At 47.4% G+C, this 12,841-nt stretch overlaps 1 protein-coding gene across 11 annotated transcripts in view; it reads left to right on the top strand.

Moving 5' to 3' along the window:
• The window catches only part of MCPH1 (microcephalin 1), a 220,651-nt gene that overhangs the window by 65,193 nt on the left and 142,617 nt on the right, over positions 1-12,841 (top strand). For all 11 annotated transcript variants that reach the window (XR_006266847.1, XM_043454468.1, XM_043454469.1 and 8 more), the window contains 2 exons: positions 342-379; positions 2,597-2,759. Coding sequence is in view for 10 of the 11 variants with exons in the window: in XM_043454468.1 (XP_043310403.1) it covers positions 342-379; positions 2,597-2,759 (201 nt within the window). In the remaining variant the exon portion in view is untranslated. The remainder of the gene's footprint in view (positions 1-341; positions 380-2,596; positions 2,760-12,841) is intronic.

Here is a 12,841-nt window from a genome sequence, read left to right on the forward strand (position 1 = left end):
CGTCTCTCTTACCCTGTCCTTCCTTGGACACGTATTAACAGTTTGGCACTTGTGGAGGCCCACTAGGCAACTGGTAGGATGAATTTCTGGAGGGAAACTTTTTTTTTCTCTTCCACCTCATGTCCTGCATTATTTTGGATTGGTTTGGGGATAGTATCTGAGTTTCTATCTTTTGGGCTACTTTTTTTTTTCCAGGAATATAAAGTTTTTTTCCTTTGATATATGCTTAAATGTTTACTTTTAAGTGATGTAACTTTTCAGAAAACAAAGTTTATTTCTGTGGGAAAAATATTTTTTATATTTTTGACTGTTTTTTGTTCCTTCTCTTTTGACATCCCTAGCCAACAAGAACATTAGTCATGACAAGCATGCCATCTGAGTAAGTACTCGTTGTTTTGATAACTTTCTCCTCGATATAAAGTTTGGACTTTTCGTTCATAAACTGTGCTGGGCGCTCAGGCAGCCCTCACGTCTGTGCTGTGTCGGTGCTGCTCTCTGTAATTAATACTGGAGTCAGAAGAGCGCTGGAAATAAGAGAGGTGGTGAAAAGGCTGTGAACAGTTCAGCACCCAAGACCTTTAAGTGGTTTGGACGGCATCTAGAGGCGTTTTAGTATTTCCTGCTCTTGCTCGTCTTGTACTGCATGGCTCTGCGAGTCCACCACCCCCACCCTCTGTAGGCCCCGTCAGTGTAGCCTCACGGGTGGAAGCACTTCCCTTAAAGATCTTAAAGAAACGCTTTAGTGGGACGCCTTCTACCACTGTGGTGAAGCAGCTGTCTGCACATCTGGTGGAGGCATTCACAGCTCCCTAGCGCACTCTTATCATCTCCCTTAAACATTAGCACAACGTTGCACATCCAAGAAAAATACCGTGCCTTATTCTTTGCAACAGAATTTTGAATTTTTATTTAAAGAGGAAAAAAAATTTTTTTTTTTAAATATCAGAAGTTTTAGGGCTTTAAGATATCCATCAAACACTGGGACATCTCAGTGAAAAACAGGCTGCAGAAAGAGTGCATGCTTCCAAGACTCTGGGTGGCAGGATCCCGTCCCACCTTTGACATGAAGTTAAAAGGACTTGGTCATTCAAAACCCGCATGTTATCTAGTGAGAAAGGAGCATGCTTACAAGTTCTGTTTACATCTTGTGAAATACGTTGGTCATCCTAAATAGTTTAATACAGAAACGAATAATTGAATATTGGTCTAACATTTTTAAAAGTCTATATTTTTGCCTCAAATTTAAAAAACAAAAAACACTGATAGCTAGCTATTTTCTCAGTCGAAGGTTTGCAAATCAAACTCTTCATCTGGGCCATTTTTAATCTCTTTTGATTCATTCTTGCCCCACAAATACTTGTTGTCAGAAGGTAAGAACAAGACCTAGATGTTCTAAGGTCATATTGATTAGCCATGTTTTGCAAAGATCCTTGTTATCGCTTAGCACATCCAGCGAAGAGCTAGAAGCTCCCAGACTTGGAATGACAAAATCATAGATATGCAGGAACAGGTTTCTAGAGAGCATCTGGCTTAGAGGTTTTCACTTCTTTTTGCTATTGTTTTATTTGTATTTTGTACCCCTCCCCCAATTTATTTTCTGCAACTCCAATAAGCATGTATCCTGTGGTTAAAGTGATGTGCCTGGCCCTGACTCATCCATCTGTTACACCCTGGGGATCCCTGGAAAAGTTTCACCAGAATAGAGGTCAGGCCTTGTATTTCACAAGTGAAGAAATGGGTCTTGTGATCGGCAAAGCCCAGATCATCATAATTGAGAAATGCCAGAATATAAGCAGGGGATAGTTGGAGCCAGTGTGCGTAATCATGGACAAACTGCCTCCGTCCCTTTGGAATGTAACCTTTGGAGACAAGAGAAGTTTCTTAACTCAGTGTGCACGTCACAGTGTGGCTCAGAAAGCCTGCGTGGTGGTCATGTTTTGGCAGGGATTTCCCAAAGCTGCTGGCAGAAAGGGGGAAAAGCAACATGTCAGAGTTAAAGGCATAATAGAAAGGTGACCGTACAAGGAAGAGAAGGAATATGGAGAGTGATTTGGGAAGAAAGTTAGGGAAGAGAAATAGTTAAAGAGAAAAAAGGGTACTTAAGGCATTAATGGAATGACAAATCAGAAAATAAGTAGTGATGAGCTTTGTGAAATTTGCCCTGAGGTTTAATCTGAAGTTTTAATAAACAGGACCTATAAAATCTATGTTTGACTCTTGATAAATGTTTTATTTTTAAAATAAAATGAGTGAGTATCTTGGTTCTGACAGTGCAAAAACTAGGTCCAAGATGACTCAGAAGTACACACAGTGGGGTCTGGGTGTCGAGGAGGCCTGGTGCAGGGTGCTGGCAGGCCCCACTGGGCACCTGGGGAAACCGCGTTTAGCTTCAGGCTGCTGTTTTCTTAGCCACTAGAACAAACAATTGGAGTTGAGATCTGAAATTTATTTCCCCCAGATTTCAAGTTACGGATTGCATGGCAAAGAGCACCTTAGAAGTCAGTGTACATTTTTTTCTAGTTTTTTTACATTTTAGTTCATTGTAATCCCCTTGATGTTTATGCACCGCGTGTTGACTTTTCTCCCCGCTTCACAGAAAGTACAGCATGGTGATCCAGGTCGTGAACAGACTGAAGGGCTTCTCGGTGGCGCGGGAGGTGTGCGGCAGCACCACACACGTGCTGGCCGGGAGGCCGCGCCGCACCCTGAGTGTGCTGCTGGGCATGGCGCGCGGCTGCTGGATCCTGTCCTTCGAGTGGGTAAGCTTCTGTGCATGTGTGTCCTGGGTGCTCGTCCGGGCTGAGCGGTGGGCCGGTCCATGCCAATCCCGCCCTCTCTCCTTGCCCCGGTCCCTCTGGGTCCTCGCCTCCTGATGGTCCCCAGGAGGACGAGCAGGTAGGTTTCTAGGTAAAGAGCTCACGGCCACAAGCAGGTGTAAGATTAGCACAGACTCGGAATGAGAACGCCCAGTGCACATTCTCACAGCAAATGCACTTTCTTCTGTGCTTGACCAAGAATTAATGTGACCTATGTGAGCGATGGTTTAAAAAGCCAACGAAATTCCGTGATTGTTTTCACAGATGGGTCTACTTACTGAGAGACATGTTCGTTTAATCCCGTTTGGATATGTTATTATCTATGCATGTCTATCTTTAACATTACTGGTCCTTATTTCTGTGTATTAAATGCAGAATTTGAGGTTTGTTTTTTTAAGTCTTTTTTTTTTTTTCATTATTCTTGAAATTGAAATTGTTTCTTACTCTTTCTATTTTTACTTTGACCACAACCCGTGGTCACTCCAAAGCATTACTGTCTGATGAGGGTAGCATCGTTTGTTACTTGCGTCACTATTTTACATCTGCTAAGTACCCAGCCTCCCTTCTCCTCCCCCTCAGCATGTGTTACACTGCTGTTGTTTAGTCACTAAGTTATGCCGATTATTTTGTGACCTCGTGGACTGTAGCCCACCAGGCTCCTCTGTCCATGTAGCTTCCCAGGCAAGAATACCAGAGTGGGTTGCTATTTCCTTCTCCAGGAGATCTTCCCAACCCAGGGATCAAACCTGCATCTCCTCATTGCAGGCAGATTCTTTGCCACTGAGCCACCTGAGAATGCTGTGTTAATTTAAACCGGTAGAATTATAATATGCAAATAAACAGCAGATATATTTTCAAGTTCATCTGTGGTCTTTTTTCCTTGTTATGATTTAATCTACATCTCCCTCTGCTGCATGAGGTTTAAGATATTAGTCGTTGGAGTCATGAAGTGGAAAAGGCTGGAATTCCCCCCACAAAGTGTTGTTTGTCTAGGCAACAATTAGAAATTACCTTACTTAATTATATACAAGTACCAGTCCACATTTCTTTGTATACAATGTCATTAATAGCTCCAGCTTCTGTGAATGAATATCCTGTTTGCTTTCTCTCCAATTCACAGTGTCTCTGTTTATCAGTCACCTTTTCCTTCCCTCATGTCTCAGAGGAAGACATTATCTTTTATGAGGCCAGGCAGCTGTGCTCTGCTCTGTACCAGCCTGCCCTCTTGGACCGCAGAGCCAGCGGAGGGCGCGGGTGTGAGGGCTGGCGCTCGCCCTCCCCGCTGCCAGGCGCGGGAGCCCTGCCTGTGTGCCCCCGCTTCGGCCCCAGGTCCTGCCAGGGTTCCACCGCCAATCACACGAGGAAATGGAGGCGGGTGTGCATTTAACATCAGGCCTCTCTGTGGGATTAAGTGCTGTCCACGAGCAAGGCGGGGAGTGAAGCATGTTATCTGATAAACTTCTGTGCTCAGACAGGGCTGCCCGCCTGTGCCTTCCTGCCCGAGGGAGGAGCCTGGCCCACGGACATAGTGAGCGGGCTAAGTGTAAGAGCAGTAATAAGCCAAGAAAAGGAAATAAAAGGTGTTTAGGTTATAGAGGGGAAGAGGGGGATCTACGTCTGTTCTTAGACTACATGAGAGTCTGTGTGGACAGTTGGAACAAATCCACCAGAAAGCTCTCAGGACTAATAAGTTAGTTCAGCAAATTGTTGGCAAGCAAGGGTTCAGTAGTACCAGGTCGACACTAAGATGGTGGTGGTGTTTAGTTGCTCAGTTGTGTCTGATTCTTAGCGACTCCCTGGACTGTGGCCAGGCTCCTCTGTCCATGGGATTCTCCAGGCAAAGATACTGGAATAGGTTGTCATTTTCTCCTCCAGGGCATCTTTCCAATCCTGGGATCGAACCCAGGGCTCTTCAATTGACAGGAAGAGTCTTTACCTCTGAGCCGCAGGGGAAGCCCCAGCACTGACATACTTAAGTTCAAATCTAACAGAAAAGAATGTGCAGACTGTGGCCTGGAAGACTGGAAACAGCAGAGACATATCGTGCGCAAGGACTGGAAGACTCTGTGGTTAAAAGACCCTCTCCCCTAAAGTGCTCTGTGGATTTGATGCGTTCCTGCTCACACTCACGGACTGCTCTGACGACGCGCAGGCTGACTCTCAGATGTGAGCGTGGAGAGCAGGGGACAGCGTGGCTGGAGCAGTTTAGAAAGCAAAGACAGGCTGGAGACACTGCCCGCAAGGTCCATGGTGCTGTTAGTGTCCCTTGGCCGTGTTAAGTTACTACAAATTTAGAGGCTAACCCCCCCCCCCCCCGCCCCCAACCTGTCTTCTCACAGTCTCCGAGGTCAGCAGTCTGCATAGGTTTCCCGGGCTCACAGCCAGGTGTTGTGGGGCTGTGTCCCTGCCGGAGGCCCTGGGAGAACTGCTTCCTGCCCTCTTCGGCTTCTGCAGGCCGCCCATGGCCCGTGGCTCGCGGCCCCCTTCCAGCCCTGATGTCACCAGCCTCTGCTTCCCTGGCCACATCTCTGACTTCCTGCCTCCATCATTCATTTACTGGGACCCTCGTGGTCTCTCGGAGCCAGAGTGCCTCCCATCTCGAGGTCAGTGTCACCGCACCGGTAAAGCACCGGTCTCCCGCGGCAGGTCACAGACCCCTGGGACTCCTCCACGGATAGCTGCAGGGCCCTTCTTCTGCCTGCTCTCACGATAATGCCGATGCGTTATTTCCGTAAGGTCTGCATAACACTACTGTATCCCTGGCTGATGACTTTTAATTGATTTGAATTCTATAAGGGCGGGCTTTCCAAAAGCCTAGAAAGACCCAGAAGGAGGAAGGCCATATGAAGATGCCGAGCTTGGTGTGATGCGTCTGCACGCTGAGGAGCCCGAGACTTCAGGGAGCTCCAGGAGGAGGGTGCCTGGGCCAGGTTCCCCCTCAGAGGTCTCCCTCCCACCCCCTGGAAGGGATCCTCTCTGTACCTTCATGTGGGACTTCTCATCTTCAGAACGGGGTTTGGTCATTGTACACAAGGAGACAGACTGGTCAGACACAGAGCTCACTGAGAGAAAGTTAGAGAGGAGCTGCTCACAGACAGTGCAGTGTAGGTCACCTGGGCCTCCAGCATCCCCAGGCTGTCCGTGTTCTTCCTGACGCAGGGCGCACCCCCGGCGCTGGCCTGGAGGGAGGCTGAGCCACGGGAGGGTCGGGGGTAGACCCCCAGATTCGCGCAAAGGCAAGATGGGGGCGGGGCTGTGTTGGTGCCGAAGCCGGGAGCCTGCCGCAGTCAGGGTCTAAACACTCGCAAGACAGTGCAAGACAGCATTCTGTTAGCATTTTAAGCAGCACATTTTACCTGCCAGTGTAATGATTTCAGGGCTTCCCTGGGGCTCAGATGGTAAAGAATCTGCTTGCAATGTGGGAGGTCTGGGTTCGATCCCTGGGTTGGGAAGAACCCCTGGAGAAGGGCATGGCAAACCCACTCCAGGATTCTTGCTTGGAGAATCCCATGGACAGACGAGCCTGGTGGGCTACAGTCCATTGGGTCACAAAGAGTCGGACACGACTAAGTGACTAAGCACTGCGCACGTAATGATTTCAAATGGTGGTAAAGCAGTTTCTTCAAAATTTAATAGAATTTTGCCCTTATTAAGCCACTAATTAAGCCACCGGTTCTTCTGGAAGATAGGATTTCTGACAGATTTATATATTTCATTTGTCTAGTATCTCATACATCCAATGCCTTCTACTAAGAAGACTGGAATACACAGGTAGCTAGCTGTTCAGAGGGAGAGGATGGAGCAGAGGGAGAGGAAAGTGCAATTTCATTGTGCGTCTGTACACACATGTAAATCCATATGTGCTTGCTCTGTGTGGAGGGTCCCATCAGTTTCCCCTAAAGAATAATCAGTACAGGACAGTGAAATGGTGAGCTACCCTGCTGCTCCCAGATTGGAGAGTTTAAGTTAATCATCGCTAGAGAAAATGGTACATCATGTGAATTGCCAGGCTGGATGAAGCACAAGGTGCCGTCATGATTGCCAGGAGAAATGTCAACAACCTCAGATACGCAGATGACACCACCCTTATTGCAGAAAGAGAAGAAGCAGCTCTTGATGAAAGTGAAAGAGGAGAGTGAAAAAGGAGGCTTGAATTTCAACATTCAAAAACCTAAGATCATGGCATCCGGTCCCATCGCTTCATGCCAAAGAGATGGGGAAACAATGGAAACAGAGACCGGCTTTTATTTTTCTCGGCTCCAAAATCACTGAGGATGGTGACTGCAGCCGTGAAATTAAAAGATGCATGCTCCTTGGAAGAAAAGCTATGACGAACCTAGGCAGCATATTAAAAAACAGAGACATCATTTTGCTGACAAAGATTTGTCTAGTGAAAGCTGTAGTTTTCCATGTACAGATGTGAGAGCTGGACCCTAAAGAAGGCTGAGCATCAAAAAATTGATGCTTTTGAACTGTGGTGTTGGAGAAGACTTGAGAGTCCCTTGGACTGCAGGGAGATCCAACCAGTCAGTCCTAAAGGAGATCAGTCCTGAATATTCATTGGAAGTTCTGACACTGAAGCTGAAACTCCAATACTTTGGCCACCTGATGCGAAGAACTGATTCACTGGAAAAAACCCTGATGCCGGGAAAGATTGAGGGCAGGGGGAAAGGGGACGACAGAGGATGAGATGGTTGGATGGCATCACTGACTCAATGGACATGAGTTTGAGCAAGCTCTGGGAGATGGTGAAGGACAGGGAAGCCTGGTGTGCTGCCATCCATGCGGTCACAGAGTCGGACATGACTTAGTGATGAACAACAAGGGAAAATGAGACAGAGGCTGCTGAGCCACCCGGGTACCGGGAACCTTTCCCGCTGGGCAGCCTTAGGGAAGACGTCCCATCTCCCTGAGCTGCGGCTCCTCCTTTGTAAGACACACTCAGTGACAGGATGTCGTTCATTGGATCACTTGAAAGCTAAGAGTTAAAGATATGCATTGCTCCTCGAGGCAGCTGACAAAAAGTAGGGATTTAACACGTTAGCCTTGACAACAGAAATAACTTAGTAATCCCCCCGCAAGAACTGTATAAATCAACTGCTACATCCTGTCCCCATAGCCTCATATAGGGAAAGAGTACATTAACCCTAGAATTGACCACAGGCACTTGCTCTGGACAAGTGAGTACTTGGTTGAGGACCCATCCGGCCCACGGCTGGTCCTGGGCACCATCCACAAAGGCTGGTCAGCACTCTTGGCGCTCGCAGGAGAGACCCTGGGGGTCTGGAGGATTCCCTGAGGGAGGCCGGAAATAGGGATGGTCTAGGTGGATGGGGCGGGGCCGGGGGGCGTCTACGTCCATCCTTGCAGGGACCCAAGACTAGCATCTTTCCTGATCCAGAGGCCAACCAGAGGATTTCAGTGTGCTTGAAAGCCCACTTCCCCTGAAGGCACTGTGGTACTGATCTTCAGTATTTTAATCTTCTCCAGAACCTTCAGGGTACTGTTCCTCCAAGCGGTTGCTCTCAGGTTCTAAAGATAGTTTTGGAATTCGTGTCTATGCAAACAGCTTCCCAATGATGCTCAAACCCTCCCTACTCGTGGAAAACACCAACCCCTGGGAAAGCGAAAAGCACAGGATACACTGTGGCTTAAAGAAAAATGCCTGGTCATGTAATTGTGATGACTCAAAGGTTTCCTCTAGTGGGGGGAGGAGGGGGCAGGGTGTGCCATGTTCATTGATGCTTACAGATCAAGGCCTTGAAAACACCATAGACCTGAACTGAACCCCTTTCCCTGTCCAACTCCATCTTAAATAAGACAGACATGCTCCCTGCTTCTTGAATGGCCTCCTCCTCTGATTTTCTAAAAAAAATTCAATCAAACAAATGTGATAAGCTGTTCTGAGAGATAGAAGTCGCCCCTGCTGTTTACAGAGCCGCACGGGGTAGTTTCTAAAGCTCAACGCACAACCCAACGGTCGACTGCGACTTGTTTGTGACTCTGGACAGGAGCTTCGCAGGTGGCGGCTTCTGTTGGGGTCAGTGTTAAAGAATCCACACGCTTAGTTGAAGGATCTCATATCTGTGTGTGAAAGGAGCGACTCTCTCCCTGTGGTCTGCCTCCTTTCTGCTTGTCCCCAATGCAATTTGGGGGATTCTTAAAATATTCCTTTTGGCGAGCGCTATCAACTCGCCTCCAAGAAAAACATCACTGGGAATGTTTTTATTTCAGGGTTTGTGTGGTATTCTCTGGAAATTTTTTGTAAAGGAGAATTCTAACAGCTCTTTAAAATTAGATGGTTGTATGCGGCCCGGTTAGTCATATCCAAAAAATTATGGTGATTTTATAACACAATTCAGTTTGGATTTTTAGTTAATCTTTTGTGTGTGTGTGTGTGTGTGTGTGTGAGAGAGAGAGAAAACCATGTTGGCAACTTGAGCTTGTTTACAGCGGTTCCTACTTCCACTGTTCACTCCGCTGTTTTCATCAAAGCAAGTAACTTTTTTCCTGCGTCATGATCGAGTTGTCTGTCAGAAACAGAAATGTAGGCCTATGTCCTGTTCAAGAGGGACAGGAAGTAACACAAAAGAAAAAGAAATCTATTTTACCAGAGTGTCCCTTTAGACTAGTTTGTTGTATTTTGTTCACGTGTGGGGCTCCTCGAATTCTCCAGAAGAATTGTCTCTCACTTATTAGGTGCCTGCCTCAGTCTTCCTGGCATTACCTGAATTCTGCCCTGCCTGCCTGCCCTCTGTCCCAGGAGGGGAGGACCCACGGCTTCTCCCGTCTGCTTCCAGTACACGCTGCTCTGTCCCCCTTTCAGAGACACACACAGGAGTGACTCAGCCTCTGTGTTCAGGTGTTGATTCTGACTGCTTTTGAATAAGGCTAGATGGGAACTCTTAAAGCTAAATCTCTTATAAATGCAAATTCAGGGCTTAGAAGCTTAAGCAGTCTTGCAGCCAAAATTCAAGGCAGTTTAACTCTTCACAGAAGAGTAGAGAAACACTTCATAGTCAAGTGTTTCATAAATCAAACATGATGTCCTGGCGGGTCCGTTGTCTTGAAATACAGTGATTCCGTTTGGGCTTTTCCACACTGACCTCAGTAAGCGGTGCACCTAAGAGATTCACGTTATTAGGGTGAGCGCAGAGTCAACTGTCTGAAGTAGAATGAGACGTAGTCCCTGCAGCCCGTGCCTGTCCTGTCGCTCAGAAGATGCTTAGGCACCCTCCTGAGATCACAGCCAGTGCTGGAACCAGTCTGGAATCCCGCCTCTTCCCTGGTGCATCCCTGCCCTCCCGAGACTGCTCAGGAGGAATCCATCCTGAAGCTGTTCTCTCTCTTCTTTATAAACCTGAAGTGAGCGGATTAACTCCGAATCGTTTTTAGACAGAATGTACTTTGTGCAGTGTGCCTGTGGCCAGGGTTTCTGAGCTGTTGTCCTGCCTTCTCTAGCAAACGTTTATTGGCCTCAAGGCGCTGACGATGTGACAGCTCCAACTCGGGTCTTCACATCTTCCTTGGTTTGATTCCAAAGTCATTTTGACTCTGCCAGAGATTATATTTTGATGAAGTATTTACATTTTAAAAATCGTTTTCACAGCCTCTGTCTCCTGGACCTTGTGAGATAGTAACCATTGTTGTGTTTAGTGGTGGAGACACTAGGAAAAGTAGCCCTTCTGACTTGGATATCAGGATTTAATCTTTGAAACAGTCTTGATAAAGATACTACCCTAAGGCGCTAGGTAGAAGCAGTCATCTTAGAGCACACCCACTCTGACATTTTTTGTTGTTAAAATAATAGATTCTGTGTGAGGACAGACGCGGAGCCTGCCTCCCTGCTCCTTTCCCTCTGGTTCCTGCAGAGTGCCCGGCCCCTCCTCTGGGGCCCCGGGAAGTGGCGGCCTGCAGGACTCCGGTACCCTCTCAGCCTGCCGGCTGTGTCCATCCCACCCTGGAGGAGCGGGCTTGCCTCACTCCGCAGCCTCACCACTGTGGACAGATGTGAAAAGGGGACCTGTCTGCTTTTTGTTGTTCAGTCGCTAAGCTGTGTCCACCTCTTTGCGACCCCATGGACTGCAGCACGCCATGCTTCCCTGTCCTTCACCACCTCCCAAAGTTTCCTCAAACTCGCGTCCATTGATTCCGTGATGCCATCCAACCATCTCATCCTCTGTTGCCCCTGTCTCCTCCTGCCTTCAGTCTTTCTCAGCATCAGGGTCTTTTGCAATGAGTCAGTTCTTCATATCTTGTGGCCAAAGTATGAAGGGGGGAGGGGGATACCAGATTAAGGTTCTGTATGTTAAAGCAGAGGTCTCTGTATTCGGCAAGCAGTGTAAATGCATAAGGCTACACGTGAGAAAGATCCAGTGACCCCATCCTGTTTAGTGTCCATCCGTTTCAAAACATGGCCTTCAGGGCTCTCACTGTTTCTATTTTATTTTGCTTAACTTGGGGCAACCAAGCAGAAATGCCAGCTCTTAACTTTCCCGAACCTCAAATTATCTCTTGCTTGCTTTATGCTTGAGAATTCTAGGATCTCCACTTAGTTCCTGTAGAACTGAATCTCAAATTCAAAGCTCAGTTTCAGAAAAAGCTTCAGTTACACCCAAAGTTACATCTTCGTTATTTAACCTTGGCGACTTTCCATTGAATCCCTAGACTCCTCTGTGTCTCTGGTGTCCCAAGGAAGCAGTGCTCTCCTTCAGCAGCAGCACAGAAGTCTCACCTTCAGGTTTTCATCAGAAAATGCAGCCGTGATTTCATTCTCTGGGACTTTTCGAAAATGAGGTTCAGCCCTCCATCGTCACGAGGTCTGTCAGTGACCTTGAGAACTCTGTGAACTGCCATGCCGTAAGGTTTCTGAGCTCTAAGCTGAGTCACCATAGATTGCCACAGAGCGTCCTTACTGTTCAGTCACTATGTTGGACTCTTTGAGACCCCATGGACTGCAGCACACCGGGCTTCCGTGTCCCTCACCATCTCTCGGATGTAGACCCGGGCAGAGCATGAGACTTAACCTCTCTTCATCTCTGCATGAGTCTCCTCTGTGAACTGGGCTTCAGTGGGTATAGTGGCATTTTGAAGAGAGCTGATGTAAGAACGACTAAAACCGTTGTATGACTTTCAAAACAAAATTGACAACATTTTGCTACCTGATGCTTACTATGTGTGATCCACACAATGAGTTTCTCCTAAAATTCATTGCCCTGGAAGGTTCCCTACAGACAACCTTCTCGGCTCTTCTTTACCAGAGAATAAGACATACGTAAAAGTGATTTTGCAGCTGAACTAGCAGCTTGCCTTAGATTCATGATAGATCTCCTCCTCAGTTCTTTTGAATTGGTCTGTATTCTTTTGCAAGAACAGATATGCCGTGCTTGAATATTAGAGTTTGCATAACCTGATAATCTATCAAGCACTGGTGGTTCTCAGGGAGTCCACAGACCTGAGACACATAAACGCAGTCATGGGCTCTCGTGAAGTGGGGCAGGAGGAGGTGCTTCTGTCCTTCACAAGGTCCTTCCCGCCTTCCTCGCCGGCTGCCTGCTCCGTGCCGATCACACAGCCTCGGAGAAGCACACCTCCACTGACTGTGTTTCCTATAGCTACTTTATTTTGGTTTCATTGTTGTTGTTCAGTCGCTCAGTTGTATCTGACTCTTCGTGACCCCTGGACTGCAGCACGCCAGGCTCCCCTGTCCATCACCAACTCCCGGAGTTTACTCAAACTCATGTCCATTGAGTAGATGATGCCATCCAACCATCTCATCCTCTGTTGTCCCCTTCTCCTCCTGCCCTCAGTCTTTCCCAGCATCAGGGTCTTTTCCAGTTCAAAAGCATCGATTCTTCTTTATGGTCCAGCTCTCACATCCATACATGACTACTGGAAAAACCATAGCTTTGATTATAGGGAGGTTTGTTGGCAAAGTGATGACTCTGCTTCTTTTACGTGCCATCTGGGTTTGTCATAGTGTTTCTTCCAAGGAGCAACCGTGTGTTGCTCATTTGGTTTCACTG

This window comes from Cervus canadensis, chromosome 31, assembly GCF_019320065.1.
Source record: "Cervus canadensis isolate Bull #8, Minnesota chromosome 31, ASM1932006v1, whole genome shotgun sequence".
In the NCBI taxonomy this organism is placed as follows: Eukaryota; Metazoa; Chordata; class Mammalia; order Artiodactyla; family Cervidae; genus Cervus; species Cervus canadensis.